Below are 16,651 nucleotides of genomic sequence, written 5' to 3'. Positions count from 1 at the left end.
GAGTTGAACCAGTGCGGACCAGGGAAGGGAGATCTGCCGTCTGCTCAGTGTATAAATGAAAGCAACATGTGGTAAGAGGACCCCTTTGTGCTGCAGGAGATTAACCCTTAAGGGGGGAGGGCTCTGGTTACTGACACTTTCGGGGGGGGGGGGGGGGCTATTGTTCCTGGCTAGTGAGGGCAGGCGCGATTAGCCTCAGGGTGAGGGCAGTGGCGGCCATCTTAACTGAATAGAGAAATTGCAGTTTTATGCAGACTGGTTGCTAAGGGCTGAATCTTATTAAATATGGGGTAAGTCAGTCTAATAGTAACTGATTCTGGAATATCATGTTATTAGTAACTACATATATGAAAATTGAAATTAGGGTCTAAATGTGACAGTTATCCTTTAAATAAGCATGTACCTCATCTGCAGACAGCTGTTTCGGAGCGATTGCCCCTCATCAGTGCAGAGCAGAGAGTACTGGCTTAGCTGGGTAGGTGGCCTGTGTCAGAGCAAGGGGGAACTAACTCTCCTTAGGGAGAGAGCACCTTAATCAATGTGAGGAGACATAGGCCATACATGCTCCTCTGGAATTCTGGGAGGGAAGAAATGCAAATGAGCTCTTAACAAGCTTTGCCTCTAATGCCACCAGATGTAAGGCAGCTATCCTATAAGTCAATATTCAGCTCTTAAAATAAGCCTTGAGACGTGACTTGGATATTAAATAAGCCAGCACCTCATCTGCAGACAGCTGTTTCGGACACAGGCCTCCTACCCAGTTAAGCCAGTACACTCTCTGCTCTGCACTGATGAGGGGCATTAGAGGCAGAGCTTGTTAAGAGCTCATTTGCATTTCTTCCCTCCCATTGTGAATGGATTAATGGAATTTATTTACCCAAAAAATTAAACATATACAGCCTTATTCTACATAATTAAAAAACTAATCTTTATTTCATGATGGAATAACCTTTGGATGGTAATATATTTTCCTCAAAAAGCATTTTACATAAATAAAAAAATCCGATTTCCACCCAATGCATACAGTACAGCAGGACATACATAATATATAATACACTCGGGTAGTGACTGACGTGTATTATATATGTGGTATAGTATAGAGCATACAGTACAGCAGGACACATATAATATATAATACACACACTCGGGCAGTGACTGACGTGTATTATATATGTAGTACAGTATACAGCATACAGCACAGCAGGACACATATAATATATAATACACACACTCGGGCAGTGACTGACGTGTATTATATATGTAGTACAGTACAGCAGGACACATATAATATATAATACACTCGGGCAGTGACTGACGTGTATTATATATGTAGTACAGTATACAGCATACAGTACAGCAGGACACATATAATATATAATACACACACTCGGGCAGTGACTGACGTGTATTATATATGTAGTACAGTACAGCACAGCAGGACACATATAATACACTTGGGCAGTGACTGACGTGTATTATATATGTGGTATAGTATAGAGCATACAGTACAGCAGGACACATATAATATATACTACACACACTCGGGCAGTGACTGACATGTATTATATATGTAGTACAGTGCATACAGTACAGCAGGACACATAATATATAATACACACACTCGGGCAGTGACTGATGTGTATTATATATGTAGTATAACGCATACAGTACAGTAGGACACATAATATATATAACACACTTGGGCAGTGACTGACGTGTATTATATATGTAGTATAGTATAGAGCATACAGTACAGCAGGACACATATAATATGTACTACACACATTCGGGCAGTGACTGACGTGTATTATATATGTAGTATAGTATAGAGCATACAGTACAGCAGGACACATATAATATGTAATACACACACTCGGGCAGTGACTGACGTGTATTATATATGTAGTACAGTATACAGCATACAGTACAGCAGGACACATATAATACACACACTCGGGCAGTGACTGACGTGTATTATATATGTAGTACAGTATAGAGCATACAGTACAGCAGGACACATATAATATGTAATACACACATTCGGACAGTGACTGACGTGTATTATATATGTAGTACAGTACAGTATACAGCATACAGTACAGCAGGACACATATAATACACACACTCTGGCAGTGACTGACGTGTATTATATATGTAGTACAGTATACAGCATACAGTACAGCAGGACACATATAATACACACACTCGGGCAGTGACTGACGTGTATTATATATGTAGTACAGTATACAGCATACAGTACAGCAGGACACATATAATATATAATACACACACTCGGGCAGTGACTGACGTGTATTATATATGTAGTACAGTACAGTATACAGCATACAGTACAGCAGGACACATATAATATATACTACACACACTCGGGCAGTGACTGACGTGTATTATATATGTAGTACAGTACAGTATACAGCATACAGTACAGCAGGACACATATAATATATAATACACACACTCGGGCAGTGACTGACGTGTATTATATATGTAGTACAGTATACAGCATACAGTACAGCAGGACACATATAATATATAATACACACACTCGGGCAGTGACTGACGTGTATTATATATGTAGTACGGTACAGTATACAGCATACAGTACAGCAGGACACATATAATATATAATACACACACTCGGGCAGTGACTGACGTGTATTATATATGTAGTACGGTATAGAGCATACAGTACAGCAGGACACATATAATACACACACTCTGGCAGTGACTGACGTGTATTATATATGTAGTACGGTACAGTATACAGTACAGCAGGACACATATAATATATACTACACACACTCTGGCCGTGACTGACGTGTATTATATATGTAGTACGGTACAGTATACAGCATACAGTACAGCAGGACACATATAATATATAATACACACACTTTGGCAGTGACTGACGTGTATTATATATGTAGTACCGTACAGTATACAGCATACAGTACAGCAGGACACATATAATATATACTACACACACTCTGGCAGTGACTGACGTGTATTATATATGTAGTACGGTACAGTATACAGCATACAGTACAGCAGGACACATATAATACACACACTCTGGCAGTGACTGACGTGTATTATATATGTAGTACGGTACAGTATACAGCATACAGTACAGCAGGACACATATAATATATACTACACACACTCGGGCAGTGACTGACGTGTATTATATATGTAGTACAGTATACAGCATACAGTACAGCAGGACACATATAATATATAATACACACACTCTGGCAGTGACTGACGTGTATTATATATGTAGTACGGTACAGTATACAGCATACAGTACAGCAGGACACATATAATATATACTACACACACTCTGGCAGTGACTGACGTGTATTATATATGTAGTACGGTACAGTATACAGCATACAGCACAGCAGGACACATATAATATATACTACACACACTCTGGCAGTGACTGACGTGTATTATATATGTAGTACGGTACAGTATACAGCATACAGTACAGCAGGACACATATAATACACACACTCTGGCAGTGACTGACGTGTATTATATATGTAGTACGGTACAGTATACAGCATACAGTACAGCAGGACACATATAATATATACTACACACACTCGGGCAGTGACTGACGTGTATTATATATGTAGTACAGTATACAGCATACAGTACAGCAGGACACATATAATATATAATACACACACTCTGGCAGTGACTGACGTGTATTATATATGTAGTACGGTACAGTATACAGCATACAGTACAGCAGGACACATATAATATATACTACACACACTCTGGCAGTGACTGACGTGTATTATATATGTAGTACGGTACAGTATACAGCATACAGTACAGCAGGACACATATAATATATACTACACACACTCGGGCAGTGACTGACGTGTATTATATATGTAGTACAGTATACAGCATACAGTACAGCAGGACACATATAATATATAATACACACACTCTGGCAGTGACTGACGTGTATTATATATGTAGTACGGTACAGTATACAGCATACAGTACAGCAGGACACATATAATATATACTACACACACTCTGGCAGTGACTGACGTGTATTATATATGTAGTACGGTACAGTATACAGCATACAGTACAGCAGGACACATATAATACACACACTCTGGCCGTGACTGACGTGTATTATATATGTAGTACGGTACAGTATACAGCATACAGTACAGCAGGACACATATAATACACACACTCGGGCAGTGACTGACGTGTATTATATATGTAGTACGGTACAGTATACAGCATACAGTACAGCAGGACACATATAATATATACTACACACACTCGGGCAGTGACTGACGTGGAGCCGCAGCGCTGAGTTCGGAAGTGAATGGGGGCGGGGCGCATGCGCAGTGCGCCTCTGGCTGTGTCTCTGTCCCCGGGTCCCTCCCGTGTGTGTCCCGGTCCCCGGGTCACTCCCTCCTTCCCTCCCGGTACCGGCTCCATCCCCCCCTCCCCCCCAGCCAGGCGGATGTGCTTCAGGAAGCGACCGGGCTCCGGTGCTGCCCAGATTGTAAGTAGCAGCTGCCCTGCGGATGGGAGATCAGTGCATGGGGCACCGGGAGGGGGTCCCCGAATTCTTCTCTGCAGCCCGCACCGGCATAGGTGGTCACCGAGTGCAGGGGATCCCCTCTCTGGGTGCAAGAAATGTAACTCCCTCTACCCATCCAAACATACACTATACCTCCCTTCCCCTGCATCCTCAAACTACCCCCACACCGGGCACAAGAGGAGCATTAGTACTCTCCATACCCTCCCAAACATACCATGTACAGTCCTTCCTGTGCCCCAAACTACCCCCACACCGAGGGCAAGATACACCCGACTATACTGCACAAAATCCCCCCTCATCTCAAACTATCCCCACACTGAGCACAGTTCAGGCAGTACTACCCTGCATGCTAGTATTATATACACAGTACCCCTACACCCGGGACTGTGCCTAAAAGAGACATTACTACCCTGCATGCTAGTATTATATACACAGTACCCCAACACCTCAGACTGTGCCCAACAGAGACATTACTACCCTGCATGCTAGTATTATATTCACAGTACCCCTACACCCGGGACTGTGCCTAAAAGAGACATTACTACCCTGCATGCTAGTATTATATACACAGTACCCCAACACCTCAGACTGTGCCCAACAGAGACATTACTACCCTGCATGCTAGTATTATATTCACAGTACCCCTACACCTCAGACTGCCCAACAGAGACATTACTACCCTGCATGCTAGTATTATATTCACAGTACCCCTACACCCGGGATAGTGCCTAAAAGAGACATTACTACCCTGCATTCCAGTATTTTATACACAGTACCCCTACACCCGGGACTGTGCCTAAAAGAGACATTACTACCCTGCATTCCAGTATTTTATACACAGTACCCCTACACCCGGGACTGTGCCTAAAAGAGACATTACTACCCTGCATGCCAGTATTATATACACAGTACCCCTTCACCTCAGAATGTGCCCAACAGAGACATTACTACCCTGCATGCTAGTATTATATACACAGTACCCCTTCACCTCAGACTGTGCCCAACAGAGACATTACTACCCTGCATTCCAGTATTATATACACAGTACCCCTACACCCGGACTGTGCCTAAAAGAGTCATTATTACCCTGCATGCTAGTATTATATACACAGTACCCCTACACCTCAGATTGTGCCCAACAGAGACATTACTACCCTGCATGCTAGTATTATATACACAGTACCCCTTCACCTCAGAATGTGCCCAACAGAGACATTACTACCCTGCATTCCAGTATTTTATACACAGTACCCCTACACCCGGGACTGTGCCTAAAATAGACATTACTACCCTGCATGCTAGTATTATATACACAGTACCCCTACACCCGGTACTGTGCCTAAAAGAGACATTACTACCCTGCATGCTAGTATTAGATACACAGTACCCCTACACCTTAGACTGTGCCCAACAGAGACATTACTACCATGCATGCTAGTATTATATACACAGTACCCCTTCACCTCAGACTGTGCCCAACAGAGACATTACTACCCTGCATTCCAGTATTTTATACACAGTACCCCTACACCCGGGACTGTGCCTAAAAGAAACATTACTACCCTGCATGCTAGTATTATATACACAGTACCCCTTCACCTCAGACTGTGCCCAACAGAGACATTACTACCCTGCATTCCAGTATTTTATACACAGTACCCCTACACCCGGGACTGTGCCTAAAAGAAACATTACTACCCTGCATTCCAGTATTATATACACAGTACCCCAACACCTCAGACTATGCCCAACAGAGACATTACTACCCTGCATGGCACTATTATATACACAGTACCCCTACACCCCACACTGGGCCTTAGAGAGACTTTACTACCCTTCATACCAATATCATATACATAGTACCCCTACACCCCAGACTGTGCCTAAGGCTTCATGCACATGGCCGTATCCATTTTTGCCTCTTGCAAATATCGAATCCCCAAAACATGGATACCGGCCCTATGCATCCCGCATTTTGCATGGCACGGAATGGACATACTGTGTGCTGTCTGCATCTTTTGCGGCCACGTTGAAATGTATGGGTCCACAACCGATCCTCCAAAAATGTGGACCGGATGCAGATCAAAACTATTGTTGTGTGCATGAGGCCTTAGAGAGACATTACTACCCTGCATGGCACTATCATATAATCAGTACCACCTACACCCCACACTGGGCCTTAGAGAGACATTACTACCCTGCATACCTGTATTATATACACAATACCCCTATACCCCACACTGTGTCTAAAAGAGACATTACTACCCTGCATACCTGTATTATATACACAATACCCCTATACCTCACACTGTGAGAGACATTACTACCCTGCATACCACTATTATATACACAATACCCCTATACCCCACACTGTGTCTAAAAGAGACATTGCTACCCTGCATACCTGTATTATATACACAATACCCCTATACCCCACACTGTGTCTAAAAGAGACATTACTACCCTGCATACCACTATTATATACACAGTGATCCCTACACCCCAGACTGTGCCCAAGAGAGACATTACTACCCTGCGTGGCACTATTATATACACCAGGCATCCTCAAACTGCGGCCCTCCAGCTGTTGTAAAACTACAACTCCCACAATGCCCTGCTGTAGGCTGATACCTGTAGGCTGTTCAGGCATGGTGGGAGTTGTAGTTTTGCAACAGCTGGAGGGCCACAGTTTGAGGATGCCTGATATACACAGTTCCCCTACACTGCAGACCGTGAGTTAGGGCTCATTCACACGGCCGTAGGTGGGCCGTTCCGTGCATTGGGGACCGCAATTTGCAGTCCCCAATGCCCAACAACCACCGTACGACCGCCGGGACGAATCCAGACCCATTCAACTTGAATGGCTCTGCATTCGTCCATTCCACAAAAAGATAGCGTTCTATCTTCTTGCGGAACGGAAGTACGGAAATGAACCCCACAGAAACATTCCATAGTGTTCCGTTCCGAATCCGTGATGCGGAATGCACACGGAACGGTGCCCGTGTATTGCGGATCCGCCAATCCGGGCTGCAATACAGCAACGGTCGTGTGAACGAGCCCTAAGAGAGGCATTAGTACCCTGCATACCTGTATTATATACACAGTACCCTTATACCCCACACTGTGTCTAAAGACCGTATGTCTCGGAGGGCATACTGTCATGTGCATGAGCCCTTAGGCACAGTGTGGGTTGTAGGGGGTACTGTGTATATATGCAGGGTAGTAATGTCTCTTTTAGGGCTAATTCAGACATCTGTAGTGTTTTGTGGTCCAAAAATTGTGGACCGCACATGGCCAGCACTATGATAGAAAATGCCTATCTTTTTTGCAGGGCCGCGGAACGGAACTACAGATACGCATTGAATTGAATGGGTCTGCAAAATTGGGGAACAGATCCGGACCCATTCATACTGTGAACTGAATGACCCCTTAGGCACAGTCTGTGGTGTAGGGGTACTGTGTATATAATACTGGCATGCAGGGTAGTAATGTCTTTGTTGGGCACAGTCTGTGGTGTAAGGGTACTGTGTATATAATACTGCCATGCAGGGTAATAATGTCTCTGTTGGGCACAGTCTGTGGTGTAGGGGTACTGTATATATAATACTGGCATGCAGGGTAATAATGTCTCTGTTGGGCACAGTCTGTGGTGTAGGGGTACTGTGTATATAATACTGGCATGCAGGGTAATAATGTCTCCGTTGGGCACAGTCTGTGGTGTAGGGGTACTGTGTATATAATACTGCCATGCAGGGTAGTAATGTCTCTGTTGGGCACAGTCTGTGGTGTAGGGGTACTGTGTATATAATACTGCCATGCAGGGTAGTAATGTCTCTGTTGGGCACAGTCTGTGGTGTAGGGGTACTGTGTATATAATACTGCCATGCAGGGTAGTAATGTCTGTCCTGTACTCAAGTGTGGGGACAGTTTGTGGTATAGGGGGTACTGTGTATATAATACTGTTAGGCTACTTTCAGACTTGTGGCAGAGGATTCCGGCAATCTGGACGCAAACAGATGCATTTGTGAGACGGATCCTGATGCAGATCCGTCTGACAAATGCATTGCAATGCCGGATCCGTCTTTCCGGTTGTCATCTGGAAAAACAGATCCGGTATTTTTCTTTTTCACATTTTTAAAGGTCTGCGCATGCGCGGACCGGAAGAACGGATCCGTCAGTGCGCCAAATTTAATGCAGGATCCAGCACTAATACATTTCATTGGAGATGAATGCCGGATCCGGCATTCAGGCAAGTGTTCCGTTTTTTTGGGGGCCGTAGAAAAAAATGCAGCATGCTGCGGTATTTTCTCCAGCCAAAAAACGTAAGAGGGACTGATTGCTCTCCATTCAGAATGCATTAGGATAAAACTGATCATTTTCTTTTGCGGTATTGAGCCCCTAGGACGGAACTCAATATCGGAAAAGAAAAACGCTAGTGTGAAAGTACCCTTATGCAGGGTAGTAATGTCGAGGTGTAGGGGTACTGTGCATATAATATAGGTATGCAGCATAGTAATGTCTCTTATGCTCAGTCCGGGGTGTAGGGGGCCCTGTGTATATGATAGTGCCATGCAGGATAGTAATGTACCATAGTTTCGGTCTGCATCCGATGCGCATTTTTTGAGGATCAGTTGCATACCCATTCATTTCATTGGGGCCACAAAAGACTCAGACAGCACACTGTGTCCGTATTTCCATTCTGTGCCATGCAAAAAAACAGAACATGTCTAATTTCTGCGGACAAAAATAGATATTTGAACAAACTGGCGGACCTGTGGAAGGGAAAATGCGGGATGCATAAGGCCGGTATCCATGTTTTGGGGATTTGCTATTTGCAAGCTGCAAAAATGGATACGGCCATGTCCATAAAGCCTTAGGTACAGTCTGGGATGTAGGGGGTACTGTGTTTGTAATACTGGTATGCAGGGTAGTAATGTCTCTCTTCGGCACAGTCCTGGGTGTAGGGATCACTGTGTATATAATAGTGGTATGCAGGGTAGTAATTGTCCCGGAGCAGCACTCATCGTAAGCACAGGAGCGCACAGCATCATAGGTTACTATGATGCTGTGCGCATCGGGCCGCCCGCGGGGCTATTGTCCCCCACTTATAAGATCATATGACCTATGATACTGTGCGCTCCCGTGCGCACGATGTGTGCCGTTCCGGGATATATGGCCCGCTCATGGAGTGCAGGAGCCCTAAAAGACATTTCTACCCTGCATGCCACTATTATATACACAATACTCCCTACACCCCGGGTTGTTCGTAAGAGAAACATCACTACCCTGCATCCTAGTATTATATGCACAATACCACTATACCCCACACTGAGCCTAAGGCTACATGCACACGAACGTTGTTTGTTTCCGAGTCCGTTCCCTTTTTTTTTTTTTTGCGGATAGGATGTGGACCCATTCATTTCAATGGGTCCGCAAAAAATGCGGACAGCACACTGTGTGCTGGCCACATTAGTATGTCCGTTCAGTACCCCTGCAAAAAAAATAGAACATGCCCTATTCTTGTCCATTTTAGGCATTGTTACAATGGATCCCCTTTTTTTTTTTTTTTTGTGGACCGCAAAACACATATGGTCGTGTGCATGTAACCTAAGGCCTCTTGCACACAACCGTATGGCTTTTTCAGTGTTTTGCGGTCCGCAAAAAATGGATCCGCAAAAAATATGGATGATGTCCGTGTGCATTCAGTTTTTTGCAGAACGGAACAGCTGGCCCCTGATAGAACAGTACTATCATCTTTGTCCGTTATGCGGATAATAATAGGACATGTTCTTTGAATGGAACGGAAATACGGAAACTGAAGGCATACGAAGGCAATGAACGTAAACGGAAGAAAAACGTTTGTGTGCAAGAGGCCTAAGAGAGACTTTACTACCCTGCATACTAGTATTATATACACAGTACCCCTACACTCCACACTGTGCCTAAGGCCTCATGCACACGACCGTGGTGTGTTTTGCGGTCCACAAAACACTGATGGCGTCCAGGCGCGTTCCGCAATGTGCGGAACAGCACGGACAGCCTTTAATATAAATGCATATTCTTGTCCGCAAAGCGCGGACAAGAATAGGACATGTTATATTTTTTTAGTGGGGCCACGGAATGGAGCAACGGATGTGGACAGAACACGGAGTGCTGTCTGCATCTTTTGCGGCCCCATTGAAGTAAATGGGTCCGCATCCGAGCCACCAAAACAACGGCCGTGTGAGAGACATCACTAGCTTGCATACTTGTATTATATACATAGTACCCCTACACTGTGCCTAAGGGCTCATGCACACAACTGTTGTTGTTTAGTCCTTTTTATCACGGATACATTGTTCCGTATCCAAGTTTTTTTTTTCTTCTAATTTAAGTCCTCTTCCATTCCGTTATTGCACAAAACATATCCGTATGGTTTCCGTATTTGATCCGTTTTTTGCGGATCAGAAACTAAAACAGTACTCATTAATCACCGAACACATGAGCAATATGCATAGCAATAATGCATAGCATTTCTACAGTATGGATTAATGAAATACGGATGACATACGTTTTGTATTTTTTGCGGACCCGTTGACTTGAATGGGGCCTCGGACCGTGATTTGTAGACAATAATAGGACATGCACTACTTTTTGCGTTCCGCATACGGCCCGCAAAAAGAACGGAAGCGGAAAGAAAATACGTTCGTGTGCATGAGCCCTAAGTGAGAAATTACTGCCCTGCATACAAGTATTACATACACAGTACCCCGTAGACTGTGCCTGAGAGAGACATCAATACCCTGCATACCAGTATTATATACATAGTACCACCTACATACCAGCCTGTGCCTGAGAGAGACATTACTACCCTGCATACCAGTATTATATACATAGTACCACCTACATACCAGCCTGTGCCTGAGAGAGATATTACTACCCTGCATACCAGTATTATATACATAGTACCACCTACATACCAGCCTGTGCCTGAGAAAGATATTACTACCCTGCATACAAGTATTACATACACAGTACCCCGTAGAATGTGCCTGAGAGAGACATCACTACCCTGCATACCAGTATTATATACATAGTACCACCTACATACCAGCCTGTGCCTGAGAGAGATATTACTACCCTGCATACAAGTATTACATACACAGTACCCCGTAGACTGTGCCTGAGAGAGACATTACTACCCTGCATACCAGTATTATATACATAGTACCACCTACATACCAGCCTGTGCCTGAGAGAGATATTACTACCCTGCATACCAGTATTATATACATAGTACCACCTACATACCAGCCTGTGCCTGAGAGAGATATTACTACCCTGCATACCAGTATTACATACACAGTACCCCGTAGACTGTGCCTGAGAGAGACATTACTACCCTGCATACCAGTATTATATACATAGTACCACCTACATACCAGACTGTGCCTGAGAGAGATATTACTACCCTGCATACCAGTATTATATACATAGTACCCCTACACTCCACACTGTGTCTAAGACCCCTTTCACACGAGCGAGTATTCTGCGCTGGTGCAATGCGTGATGTGAACGCATTGTGCCCGCACGGAATCTGGACCTATTCATTTCAATGGGTCTGTGTACATGAGCGTTTTGGTTTTCACGCATCACTTGTGCGTTGCGTGAAAATCGCAGCATGTTCTATATTCTGCGATTTTCACTATATTCTGCGATGGCCCCATAGAAGTGAATGGGGCTGCGTGAAATTTGCATCGCATCCGCAAGCAAGTGCGGATGCGATGTGTTTTTCACTGATGGCTGCAAGGAGATGTTGTTTGTGAACATTCCGTTTTTTATCACACGCGTGCAAAACGCATTAAATCGCAATACACCCGCGCGATAAAAACTGAACGCGATCGCATACAAAAATGAATGAACTTGCTTGCGAAATCGTGCATTTTTCACTGAATGCATCTGGACCTCATCCGCTCACGCTCGTCTGCAAGGGGCTTAAGGGTCCATTCACACGTCAATTTTGCGGAACAGGTGCAGACCCATTTATTTTCAATGGGGCCGCAAAGGATGTCCACATCCGCACTTCTATTCCGCGGCCCTGCAAAAAAATAGAACATGTCCTATTCTTGTCCGCATCCACGGACAAGAAAAGGCATTTCTATCATAGTCATGTGCGTTTGGCAAAATGCGGAACGCACATGGCCAGTGTCCGTGTTTTGCGGACCGCAAAACAGTTGTGGACTTGTGAATAGACCCTAAGAGAGACATTCTGAGAGACAAGCTACTTCCTGACTGTACTCAAGAAAGGCAGTACTGCCATCCATACCTACACTGACCTCCTGCACCCCAAACTATACCATCACTGTCCCCAGGAGAAACATGACTACCCTGCATGCCACGTGTATACGCAGTGAGTGGGGGCATTTGTTTATCTGCATGTGTGGTTTGTGGTATGTGATTTCTCAAAACTGGTGTAAAGGAAAAATGGCTTAGTTGCCCATAGCAACCAATCAGATTCCACGTTTCATTTGTCAGAGCTCCTCTGGAAAATGAAAGGTGGAATCCGATTGGTTGCTACAGGCATCTTATCCAGTTTCCTTTACACCAGTTTGATAAATCTCCCTCATGTGTCACAGCAGAGGAGATGGTTGTTTTTGTACATTTATACGGTATTAACACCCCTCACCCCCTAATTGGTTTTGTCCACTTTGTTCTCCATTGTACAGGGTCCTAAAGCCCCAAATGCTCCTGGCATAAACAAAAGGGAGGTTATAGCAGAAGCCTCAAAACATGGTCTCCATGGAGGAGCTATATGAAAGCGGACCAATGATGTGTACCGTGCTATATAATGTATGTGTATTGCAGCACTGTGTGTTTTGTGCATGTCCAGCTGTGGATTTGGGGAAGTGAATGTGTGCAGGAGGAGGAGGTTGTAGTGTAGCGGCACTGTACAGTGAGTCATGTTCGGCGACGCAGTTAATTTGTTCTCATGCATTGTTCTGTATACAGTGCCATGTTGTGCAGTGCTGGATGCCGCAGTCTTATGGCGGGTAACTAAATAAGTAATAAGTTACAGAAATCTTCATACAGCGCCAAAGTAGTTTTGTTTTTTGCTTTTTTTCCCAAATGCCTCAACTCTTTGGTTCAGAGAAGCACTGAGTGAGATGCCAGCTTATGTGTCTGTGATGTCTGAGGAGACGATGAAGAGAGGACATGTTTGGCTCTTCACATTACCACTAAATTAGCTCAGATTATGGGTCAGGGACTAAAGACAGGGATGGTGCCGTCCTTTCCACCATTAAATTATGTCCTCCAAGCTTTCTAACATTTTCCATACAGTTTTTTTTTGTCACTTTTTTCCGTGATGTGGGCCAAACACACCCATTGAAAATCACGGACACAACACAGATGGCGTCCGTGATGCATCGGTTTTTCAGTGACCACTTATAGGAGATGCTGTGGAAATACATTTTCAGCACAGCATCATCCGTGGAATACAGATGACACATGGAGGGTGAAAAACAGACACACGGACCAAACACAGATGCTTCACAGACATCTTCACAGGTATAACATGGACTGTGATTGAGGCTGACATAAAGCGGATGCGGTAATGTGAACGTGGCCTAATGGTATGGTCATACTTGCGGATACACTGCGGATTTGCCATTACAGTACCAGCAAAGTGGCTTTTATGAAATCTCGTCCATGCTGCAAAAAGAAAATCCACAGTGTGAACTGAACTCTGATTTTAACTCTACAGCATGTCAATATAATCTGTGGAGGCCCACTGCGGTGCTTAGTCTGAAATCCAATGGAAATCCACACTGGATACGCAGCGAAATTCGCAGTGGAAATTTCCTCTTCGGGAAATCTGCTAGGTGTTTTGCCACTTCACATTGACTTCAGTGGGGAAAGTAGCCTCAAAATGCTTGAAAGAAGTAACATTCTACAGCGTTTCTGAAATCAGCTGCGTAAAAAACGTCCCCATTTGCACTAGGGTACATATTTCCATTCAAATCAATGGGAAGTTGGCATTTTGGACGCATGTTACTGTATGTAAATGGATATTTTATGCAAGAAATATGCTGCATTTTTTTTAGCCATTTAAACATAGCCTATGCCCCTTTTTTATATTTCCCATTCCTTTGGAATAAAAGGGGAATTGCTGAGTAGCAGGTAGGGGATATGTTCCATTCTTGGTGTCCATGGGAGCAGATGCCTACAGGGGCGGACTGAGAACTTTATGTGGCCCTGGATAAAAAAAGAAAAAGTGGCCCCATGTTGTAGGTGGTCCAAATTGACAGAAGGTAGGGATAACGTAAGTAGGCAGTGCCAGCAATACCATATTGCGGCACAAAATACCGCAGCAGCAGAACCAAATACTCCAGTGCAACACATAAACTGACCGAGCAGTATCAAAATCACAATGCAGCACAAAATAATGCTCCAGCTGGACAAAATACCTCCCCAGAAGCTGCCCTTTTGTGGTGGCCAGCACTAGCTGCCACGTTCTGTCCTACTATTCCATTTGCCTCAAGATGGCAATACAGTTGATATTAGGAATCAGGAGGACACCTATGGTCGCCGGCCAGGAAGATAACTACTTGACGCCCCCAGCATTAATTAACTAGTGGCCATGATGAGGGCTCAGGTCATTGGCCCACCAGGAAAAATCCCTGTAGAATCTATGGCCAATCTGCCCCTACACCAGGTGGGCTAGCAGGAAAGGCTCATAGACCTCACAAGACCTAGGTGGCCTGCTGGCTCTGGGCCTCAGACCTGGCTGGCCTGTTTGCTCTGGGCCTGAGACCTAGGGGGCCTGCTTTCTGTGGGCCTTCTGGCTCTGGGCCTCAGACCTAGGAGACCTCCTGGGTGGCCTGCTGACTCTGGGTCAAGACCCTGGGTGGCCAGCTGGCTCTGGGCCTAAAACCCTTCTGACTTTGGCCCCATCACCTGCTGTGTCTGGATCTGAGACTCGGGTGGCTGGGTGGAGCTGGACCAGAGAATCTCCTCTCTTCTGGGTCACTGTCCTTTGTGGTACATAACCATAACACAACTATGAAATGTATTTCCTTCAGAATAAGCTTGACTAGCAGGTGTCACTGGTCACACGGGTCCTAGATGGTGGGTCTTTTCCCACATGACAGACTATGGGTAAGGGAGTTGCACTTTTTGTGGTCTGTTCTCTCTCTGAGCTTCCTGTTTCGTAAAGCTACATTTGGCACTTTGTTGAGTAGAATGTTCACTCTTTCCAAAGCTCATCTGTCTAGATCAGCAGCGGTCAACCTCACAGGCACCAGACACTCATATTTGGACACCCCCAGATGAGGGTTGTAGAGTTTATTCAGCATAATAGATCTTTTTGTAACCACAGCATATTCATTAAATGCACTTAGTAACTTACGTACTTAGAACAAAGTAAAACCAGAACAACCACAAAGCGTTCCAAAAAGCACGGTGACAATGATTGCATACTGTCTATAGGGTCCTCAAACCTCGGATGTTGCATATCCTGCACCCAGTATTTCACCTTTGAGGGCAGACCTATATCAAATGACCCCTATGACTGAGCCAATTCCAGAATAATCAGTAATGCCTCATTCACACATCAGTGTTTCGTCAGTGATTTCCATCAGTGACTGTAAGTCAAAACCAGATATGGCTGTAACCACAGAACAGGTGCAGATCTTTCCCTAAGGCCTCATGCACACGACAGTTTTTTTTTTTAGGGTCCGCAAAAATGGGGTCCGTAGATCCGTGACCGTTTTTTTCGTCCGTGGGTCTTCCTTGTTTTTTGGAGGATCCACGGACATGAAAAATGAAAAAAAAATCTAAGTCAAGTTTGCCATTGAAATGATAGGAAAAAACGGACGCGGATGACAATCTTGTGTGCATCCGTGATTTTTCACGGACCCATTGACTTGAATGGGTCCGTGAACCGTTGGCCGTGAAAAAAATAGGACAGGTCATTTTTTTTTCACGGCCAGGAAACACGGATCGCGGATGCGGCTGCCAAACGGTGCATTATCCGATTTTTCCACGGACCCATTGAAAGTCAAT

General features: G+C 44.5%; 1 protein-coding gene across 3 annotated transcripts in view; it reads left to right on the top strand.

Moving 5' to 3' along the window:
- The window catches only part of RGS19 (regulator of G protein signaling 19), a 62,219-nt gene that overhangs the window by 18,200 nt on the left and 27,368 nt on the right, over positions 1–16,651 (top strand). Inside the window, exons 1-2 of one of the 3 annotated variants that reach the window (XM_044298995.1) lie at positions 4,489–4,570; positions 13,315–13,438. The exons of 1 other annotated variant lie outside the window; for it this stretch is intronic. In XM_044298995.1, coding sequence (XP_044154930.1) covers positions 13,379–13,438 — 60 coding nt within the window. In that variant the 5' untranslated portion in view covers positions 4,489–4,570; positions 13,315–13,378. Of the gene's footprint in view, positions 1–4,464; positions 4,571–13,314; positions 13,439–16,651 lie in introns of those variants that run through there. One more of the 3 variants, XM_044298996.1, reaches the window with a different exon arrangement.

Source organism: Bufo gargarizans, chromosome 6 (genome assembly GCF_014858855.1).
Source record: "Bufo gargarizans isolate SCDJY-AF-19 chromosome 6, ASM1485885v1, whole genome shotgun sequence".
In the NCBI taxonomy this organism is placed as follows: Eukaryota; Metazoa; Chordata; class Amphibia; order Anura; family Bufonidae; genus Bufo; species Bufo gargarizans.
This window is presented reverse-complemented; position numbering and strand designations above follow the sequence as displayed.